The 9856-nt window shown below is 29.9% G+C and overlaps 1 protein-coding gene across 1 annotated transcript; it reads right to left on the bottom strand.

The window, feature by feature from the left end:
- Nucleotides 1-6515: 6515 nt before the first annotated feature.
- TRIADDRAFT_51529 (uncharacterized protein) lies at nucleotides 6516-8075 on the bottom strand (the record flags this gene model as incomplete). Its single annotated transcript, XM_002107693.1, has 2 exons — nucleotides 6516-6554; nucleotides 7287-8075. The coding sequence occupies 2 exons, from the start codon at nucleotides 8073-8075 to the stop codon at nucleotides 6516-6518; spliced, it is 828 nt and encodes a 275-aa protein (XP_002107729.1).
- Between the last annotated feature and the right edge of the window lie 1781 nt (nucleotides 8076-9856).

The raw sequence follows: 9856 nt of genomic DNA, 5'->3' as shown, positions 1-9856 counted from the left end.
AAGATAAGATCATTAGGCTGATTTGAGTGCTAACTGAAAACAATAGTTATAATCTTCTCTAAAGGTATGAATTGCACTTTCGTCATCAAAGAAACAGCTGTTATTGCTACTGTTATGACAATAAACCTCAAAGCTAAAATAACTTACAGCATTCTACTTGATAGCTTAATCGATGTACAGGAATATTATTAATCTAGCTCTAAAGCTCTATAACTAATATCAAATTATACAAGGGTATCTAAAGTGTTCCATTAATTAGGAATGATATCAGTAAGTTTTATTGTATCAGATGCAGGCATGATAAAATTGTTCTCGTATTTTCAAGAAAACGAGCAAAGCAGCATAATAGCTAAGTAGATCAAGTTGTTCTTCCTATTTCTGTCATTTCTATTCTTAGATCGATACGTATGCCCATAAAGTGTTAAGTATTAAGCTATGTTAGCGAAAGATATGTCGACAAATAATTTTCAAAAACCTTACTGTAGGCCTCTATATCATGGATGTTGACTGATTAAGTCAGTGATTACGCTTAATCGTGCTTACATATTGCTAATATATCTTCCCTAACTACTTCCACAGAGTTCTCTCATCAAATACTTGTATGGTAAAGCTATCACCTTATGTGTATATTTTACGCTTCATAAGATCTATATATGTAATAGTAATGTTAGATAAATTAAGCAATAACTCTACTAATCCTGCAATCACATATTAGGCAACCGTCATTATGTGCGTTTACTTAACGTAATTTTGCATGAATATGGCTTACGTAATCATTTTGATTTAATTTTTATCATACTTCGTTGATAATTAATGATTCAGCTGTATGTAAATATTCTACTGTATTATATTCATTGATCGAATCTATTTACTCTTATCTCCTTGATAAAGTACTACGATTTGCAAGAATGGATATTACTGCTAATGTCAATGCTAATAGTAGTGCATGAATAGTATTCTGTTCGTAAAATTTAAGGTAAAAAATGTCTTTATGAATTAGAAGTACTACACATACATCGGTAGCAACTAATTTCAATTAATTACTGCCTATACTGGTATTACTCCGCTCTTAAATAGCATCATAATATTCGCGAATGTTAGTCGTATCCTAAGAGAAACTTTTTTAATCCTAAACTAAGCTTGAACAAAGTTCTATTACATGATATATAATATTATTATTGATTTATTTCCTATTTTTCTGACTATACTGAAATTTTGCGTTTTCATCTGCAATTTTTTTATGCTTCCTAGCCTAAAATTTATTGATAATTTAAACAGAGTTACCAATAAGATGCGGTCAAAAAGTCATGTAGTCTAACGGCCATGATTCATCATCCATTGTGGAACGACAATAAATTAAATCAATAGCTCCTGCAATTGTCTTGATTGTTGATTAGGAATGCAGTCTGTATTTGATTACCAGTTTCTGCGGGATAATGTTAATGGTTTACGCCTATGTTTTAATAATTTATAGCTATAGCTGTGAAAGACAATGATAGTTTCAAACTGGTCTTCGCATTGTAATTGCATCGTAGCTGACTAATACCGATAGATGGAAACAGTGATATTTCCTTTCTCTACTGCAGGCTCAGATTGGAAAATTAAATACTTTGAAGTTTGAACACGTAATACAATTCTGTAAGATAATTATGCTATTACAAAGAAATAAAAAATTATTTACTGCATTACAAAGATTACTTTATCCCTACAAGCACACTGGTAATTATAGATACATGTCGATAGAGACAAGATTTTGGTTTACCTTGAGTAATGATCGAATTCTATGATAATCATTACTGTATCACATTGAGGCAAAAATGAATATTTTCTGTAGTTTTTATTTTAGCGATCGCTTGCTTTGAAGTTGCAGTGGCAGTATATTGCCAAAAAAGATTTTTATAGTTCATCGTATTCCCACTAGAATCACAAGTAAATCTATAAATCCGAAATCTAAATTCTTAGCATCATAATATAGTATGCACGTAGTTCGAGGCTAGAATTATAATAAAGATCAAGAAGCTATTGCTTACGGTTAAATTTAAGATAAATGGTACAGTTTGAAGCACCTTTGTTATAAACTTAGGCCAGTACAAGGATCGACTGCTTAGATCTAAAAATTAAAATACGTATACTTGCATGCTACTACACAAATAAAACTACCACATATTCACGTTGGGCTATAGTTATATCAGAAACATTGGATAATGAACTTATATAATATTGTTACGGAGCCATGCTCCAAAATATTAATTGTTACGTTAATTAAAATATCTCATTTAAATTATTGTTTGCTCCAGTAGCTTATTAGATATTAATGTTTATTAATAAGCATTTATTATTGCCAAGGTATCAGAAAGTTAAATATTGTTGACGTGTTGGAGCTAACACGCTTAGTCTGTAAACGTTAATTAATAACACCTTAAGTGTAAGATCAATTACTTTGCAGAGCCTTGAGACTCTAGTTGCTATACTAGGATATGTATACTGTACAGTGTAAGCCGCTATTTCAAGAATATTCACAAGTGTACCATCGGCGAGACTATAAAAAGCGGAGCACTAGCTTAGCTTCTCAGTTCCAGTTAGTCATTTACAGGATCTTTTGACTATAGTTGCTAAGGATATTCTTACGTTTTTCTTTAGTACATTTTACGACTAAGGTTAATAAAGTGAAATATTTAAACCTATTACTCATTAGTAGCTTATTTGTGTAGCTGAGAGTTAGTTTAACTACGATAGGTCCCTAAGTTAGTTGGGAACACGAGTACTAGTGAAGTTAGTGTTTAAGACCCGGTTTCTTGTTACAAAGGAGATTTGTAACAAATATAGATTAATAAAATGAGCAAGACTATCAACAAAGCGAATAATTATACGATGCACTTTTGATATCGCCTATTTCCTAAAGCAATTGTGTACAGAGTAGTTCAATATTGGGCCCGGTTACTTTATTCATTAATCGAATGTAAGAATATTACTCGTACGTAATGACATTATTCAGTGTCATAATGTCATTTTTCCTGAGATGAAGTCGGTTCATGATATTTATGGATACTGAAATCATTCACTATTTCTCAATGCTGTTAAGTAGTAATAAATAAATTATATTACTTCGTACCAGTATTCAGGGATGTTTAAATCTACAGTTTCCCCTCAAGAAGATTGCCATTATTTTTAGCAGTAAATGTTCCAAAAAGTGCATGATAGTCTGTTAATTCATGTTTTTAGCCTATTTTAGATCTTAGATTTTAACAATTACCGGCTAGATCTATCGGTACTGATTTTTATAGTTCTTGGAATAAAAAATGAAAATTTAAATTTAAATTATGAGGATTCAAATCAGCTACATGATGTAAGAAAGCCGCAAAATGTTATATCATTCTTGAGTAATACATATACAGAATTTTAAGATCAATAAAATCGCATAAGTTTCGAAAAATAGTTCTATTTTACTAAATCCAACAACAAATTTAAATAGAGGCTTTACTTCGAGTAATTTATGAAATCGCTTTTTCACACCAGTTTTGCTACATACCACGAAATTTCCTACTTTATAGGTAGAAAGACGCCGGTTAAATTCCAGATTCATATATGCATACCATTTACATTAGTTATTCATAGCGATGAAAATACAATTAATGACGCCTAGTTATACGAGTATAATAATTATGGATATCTTTGATAGTACAATTTCAAGTGTTGAAAATTCTACAATATATCCAAAACTACTTTAATATAGAACATATACAAACACACTTCATCTTATATAAAGTTCATGATTAGCTCATATTCTGTTTCAGGAAATGTTAATACAGCATAAATTACTAAATCGAGCTCATTTATAAGAATAAAGTACTGGTAGTTTTTAGAATTTGCCAAAGATCACTGCTTACTAATAAATATAATACATATACTGCTACTCCTAGAAGTCTTAATTTCATCATGCTTATTTTCTGTAATTAATTTCATTTTTAAGTATGTATCATTCAGAAGTGCTATATATCTTATTATGGCGATATTTATTTGCTGCTTTATCGATACAAGTATGACTGGTAGCCAACACAATTGCTGTAGCTTGAAACATCTGTACTCTTGTAGACAACTGACCAGATTGTTTATAGGCGTTGGGTTTAAAAGCACTTTCTATTTTATAAAATCAGAAAATATAGAGTATATAATTAGTTACAAAATAGTACAAAAAAATCTTATAAACTTATTATAAGGCGATAATGAATTCAATGGAAATAATTTTATGTCGAAATGTTCTATTAGGCGAATGCTTTTAAATTAATAATGGTGATAAATAATTGTCACGGCTATTTAATGGCACGTTTCATAATGCATTTCATAAAATTTTTTAAAGTTAGCTCTCACTTATGTCTGTACCATAGCAGTACTAACAGAATAACTATTAGAATTATTACATGGATATCAATTCACGGTAAAATGTAATGTTGCAGTTCAACAATAAACTTGACATAAAAAGTGAAATTGTGAAAGAAAGTTTACTTTCTATAGATCTTGTTACAAATTTTCGGTAGTAATTGTATGAATATTGGCGCTACAACATCAGATTAGTAACCTATTATAATAATTCAGAATACTGCGACTAAAACTCACCGTATTCCTCAGTAGTGATATTGTTACAGGTACGAAATGGCCTTTTAATGAGCATTAAATATCGATGACGATGCTCGTTATTAATTAAGCCATAGACAAAGCAGTTTATGCAACAATTTAAACATGTCAGGCGAAAAGTAACGTAGTCCATTAATTCTACTTGTTGTGGATCCATGCTTTTAGTATTTCCAGTTTGATGAAGAAGAATTACTACCTAAATTTAAAATAGGCAAGAAACTAAATTACAGATATCTTTAAAGCTCTAAATGATAACAGTAAGAGAGAATCCTTAGTTACAGTTAGGTAATCATCAATGAGAAATCAATATTATTTTTGGTACAGTGATGTTCTGATAGTGAAGTATAAATAATTTGTAATATATTTTGAGCAATAAAATACATGTAAATCTTGTTTGGATATCACTGATTGATTTATTTTAAAAAATCTTAATACTTTCACCAAGTATCCAAAAAAAATTAAACCTTCCGCTATATTTGTAAAGAAAAGAACCGGTAGTTAATTCGTGAGTTAGAGGTCTGTGCTAATTTCCTGCAATTATAATTATCTGCGATCAGACTCATTATATATGTAAACTATCTTATTATTATGCAATAACCATGATTACTTTCTATCTAGTGGTAGCAAATTATTCTAGTGTTGAACCAATGCAAATTTAATTTAGGGTCAAAATTTTAAATTAAAATCTTGGATAATATTCATAGGAGAACAACGTTTAACTAGTTAAAAGCTATTCAATATCAGTCATCGTCTCATATTATTGATGCAATGTATTATAGACAAATATACAAGCATGCTGTAAGCGAACATGACTGATTTCTGCTATTACTGGTTCTATATGCGAGTGTCACTTCTACGTATACCCATCGATAAAGTTATTTATCTGTGAATAATATGCGTAATGTCTTAATTTTCGAAATTTTTACTATTAAAATACGGTACTGTAACAAAACAATTGGAATAGCAAATCATGATGTTAGCTAGCTGTTGCCAGGTAATTACAAAACATTTATGACCATCCTTTGATAAATAACTGAATCATAGGATGTTAGACGGTCTAGACACGAGCAAAATTTATGGGATTTATGTCAATATTAATATAAAACATTAACAATAATCTTGAGCTCCGATGAAAACTTTGAATGGCAACATTTCATAGGATTCAAAGGTGACTTAGTTCGGGTAAAATGAACTCTTATGAAGCATATTTGTTTGATACCTTCAATTATGCGTATAAGCTTACATAAAGCATTTGTATTCAAATTGAATAAAATGAATGGAAAGAAAAAAAATTATCTAAGTAAAATTGCCGTTTAATTTATGAAATATTTTACGTAAAAAAATTCAGGAAAATTATAGGTTATACTACGTATTTTAAAATATTTATTTAGATGCCATAATTCATTTAAATTTATAACTTATTAATAATCACGAATAATTTGCAGTAGTGATCAATTTTAAAATCTTGTAATTGGTATATACGAAATAAAGTTACAAAATAATTTTTGAAGATCAGTCATTCCTCTTGCTTTGGTGCAAAATGTTAAAGAATGAAGTGAAATATCTAAAGCAATTTATAAGATTGCATAAATTTGCCTGCAGTACTTATTTCGTTATTCACTTCGAGGAAATTACTAGATTAAATATACCTGTCTGCATTGGTTGTATTTTTTCTCGTACACGTAAAGTATGAATGATTGATTTTTAGAATGTGCATTTTCCGCTTCAATCTTAAATTATTTTGGAAACAATTTCCTTATAATGCTGTGGACATTTGATACGGTGAGCATCAAGTAATTACGGCTTTAAAAGTCATAAAAGGTATCTTGAGTAAATTTATGGATATTATCTTAACTTCTAATTTGTTTTATTGCGTGTTAGCTTTAATTTTTAGTCATTAGCATGTTGATAGACCACAGTTTCTGAAAAATTTGGTAAGCTACTCAAGATTACAGTATAATAAAGGACCCTTCCAGCCCTGTTTAGACTGCGTTTCGTTAACTTGCATTTTAAGATTTTTAACAAAAAGGACAAAGTCAAATATAAAGGATAGATTACTTTATAACGGATAATATGAATTGTTAGTTGTACGAATTAATGCCATTGATGTTCTAGCTGATAGTATATACTATGTATAATTAGAAATGAAGCGAATATTGCATTTGATTACCATAAATTTAACGCAATTATGATTTTTTTACGAGAAGAATATTTTAATCGGGTATAACATATATTTATTTTTTCTAAATCCGAAAGCTATAGATTTCTTCTCAGAAACTGTGATTGGAAGGCTATACTTGGATCAGAAAATCAGAGCTATGAAAATGTCCTGATAATTATAAATAACTACTGAGTCGACCACTTTAATAATATGATGTGTTAAAATTGTATTAGATTACACATAGCTATACCTCCATCATTTCATCATAGGCTTTTAATACTGATCAATACGCATTAAACGGACTTTTATTAACTTACTATAAAACGTACATAAAGGAGCATAACCACTAAAGTCTATGATACTTGCATATATTAATTTTTGTCGTTTATGATTATTCGGTTGGTGTATTGCCTTTCTATGGGCTAGTTTTGATAAAGCTATTTAACATTATGAAGACAAAGCGAAATATAGAGTACAATCTATATAGACTTACCGAGAATGGCAGCCAAGAAATTATAAAAAGAAAACCAGTGCTAACTAGAACCCCAGTGGCTCGGCTTTCCGTAATTGGCCGCCTCCCTTGACTATCTGCTATCTTGTTCTTACGTTTAACAATTGTAATTGTTATAATATTGATAATAAATATTGCAACTACTAAAATTATGGACAGAAATACTACGGTATAAGAGTAAAGCTTTGTTCCAGGGTTCGTTAAATCCCAGTCCCAAAAGCAAGTGGAATTGAAATGAATCGATAACTGGCATACACCAAATAAAGGTAAAAGGTTAAACATCACACAACAAATCAATGTAATCGCCATGAATATGTAGACAGTCTTACGCTTGAAATTGACTTTATACCATACTGGCATTTTGATAGCTAATAGACGCTCTATGCTCATAATGACGATCATTCCGCTAGAATAGTACAGCAACGTCATCATTGTAAATGCTTGAAATTGGCATAGCCAATGGCTTGGATAAAAGAATGAGTGAGGTATTAGAATGAATTGAGCAATAATTGACGGTGTATAGCTGCATAAAACCGTCAATAAATCGGCAAGGCTTAAGTATAAAATAAGAACTTGTGGTAAATTCCCTTTATATCTTAACATTTTGACAGTCATAACGATAGCCAATGTATTTCCTGCTATGCCAGCAATCTCTAAAGTTATTAAAATGACAACTTGATAAATCGTTGGCGGATTCTGGTCCTTTACAGAACTCCAGTTTGATAGTCTACTGTTATTTAAATAATTCGATAACCACGATATCTGAGCCATTTTGTCGATGTTAATGCACTTATAGCAAGGCTATAAAGTAGTTAAAGCTTTACAATTATAATATGTAACTTATACTATCAATGTCAAATTTTAAAATTTTCCTTGACGAGAATTCTTAACCAACAATCCAATAAAGAACATTGAGCCAACGAAGAAAACAATAGGCGCAAATTTATATGAATGATAATCACTAAACTATGAATTTAATTGAATCTTCGAACGTTAAATCAGTTGAAATCAACTCAACCAAGAAGGGATTAAAATTAATTAAGATTAAACTTTAATAATCCTTGTGAACATTGATGAAATATTAGAGAAAAAAGGCGTAGTAAAAATTCATCTATGTTGATATTGATCGTTAAAATACTCATGGTTGCTATATCATTTTCGCTTTTATACTAGCCTTAAAATGATGTATTAAATTTCTTTTACTTGGTGATATTATTAAATTTCCCGTTAATAGTCATCTCGAAAATAATCCCTGGTTTGTTATCTCTTAATAGTCACACAACATCAGTAAACTAAAGAATTGATCCTATAAATAATAGGAGACCTATTGAACGATTAATAAGATTATATTTGTCTGATGATAACAAAACATTGGAAGCCATAACCTCCGGATGCATTGGAAAACATTATATAAAGTTTACCAAAGCGATATTATTTGCAATTGTTTTCGGACGGGTATTAATTCAATCAATTATACTATGACACCGATATGGAAAATTATTCTTTGTCTCTATCTAGAGCCGTCATATTGACATTAAAATTTGTAGTACCGTAGTACTCACTTAATAAAGTCTGAAATATATATTTTTGTTTGTATCATAGATATTCCAATTCAGTAAATATATTGCTCGAATTTACCATTTACATCGAACCTAGTGATAGTTTCGAAAATTTGAAATACATTTCGACATATTGTTATTTCTTTTATTGGTTATCTGATCTAAAAATTGTTACGAGACTACTTTAAGAGATGACTTAAAACATCTTCGTGATAATAAATTGTAAGTGATAATAATGCTAATATTCTCCTTTTTAGCCTTATAAAATATAAATTATGATTCATTGTATTAAGGTAAGATTGCAATAAAATCCACGAAGATTAAAGCGTTAAAAATAAAATTAAGGTATCTAACTTATAGTAAATGTAATTCTGTAAAGAAATTTTAGCTTAAAGACTGACCTTTGTAGTCATTTTGTGGTATAATGCAATGATTTGATAATTTTAAGCCATGAACAATTCCAGTTAGATCAAATTTGCAAAGCCATATCGTAGGAACCTATAAATGCGATGACCGGTAGTTGAATGAAAAGCCAAAATCATCGCTTTGCCAAAGCTGTAGATTACAGCGGGGAGATTTTGTTTTTTATGATCATAGTAAGCTACGAAACAGATATTTATAACCAAAATACTAATTTTAAAAGCTGTCAGAGTCTTTATCTTGTTATAAATTCAAAATAAGTGCAATGTTATCACATAAGTAATTTTTTATATTAGTTAAAGATGTGCAATTTTACTCTGATTTTGGGTACAATAACACAAATATAAGCAACACTGACATACTGTACAATATAGTGGAATCGGTGTGTGGCAATTTCAGCTAATAATAGAAGTCATATGAAGTACGATAGCGCTATATCACGTTAGAGATTTACTCAAATTTAATCACTTAAATTGTGTTAGTGACTACGAACCAGAATGATTATAGAACCCATTCACAGCCCAGTGCTTAGCATAATCACAATTGTAAACTATTGTAAGAGGTCAAACTAGC

This window comes from Trichoplax adhaerens, genomic scaffold (genome assembly GCF_000150275.1).
Source record: "Trichoplax adhaerens TRIADscaffold_1 genomic scaffold, whole genome shotgun sequence".
In the NCBI taxonomy this organism is placed as follows: domain Eukaryota; kingdom Metazoa; phylum Placozoa; class Uniplacotomia; order Trichoplacea; family Trichoplacidae; genus Trichoplax; species Trichoplax adhaerens.
This window is presented reverse-complemented; position numbering and strand designations above follow the sequence as displayed.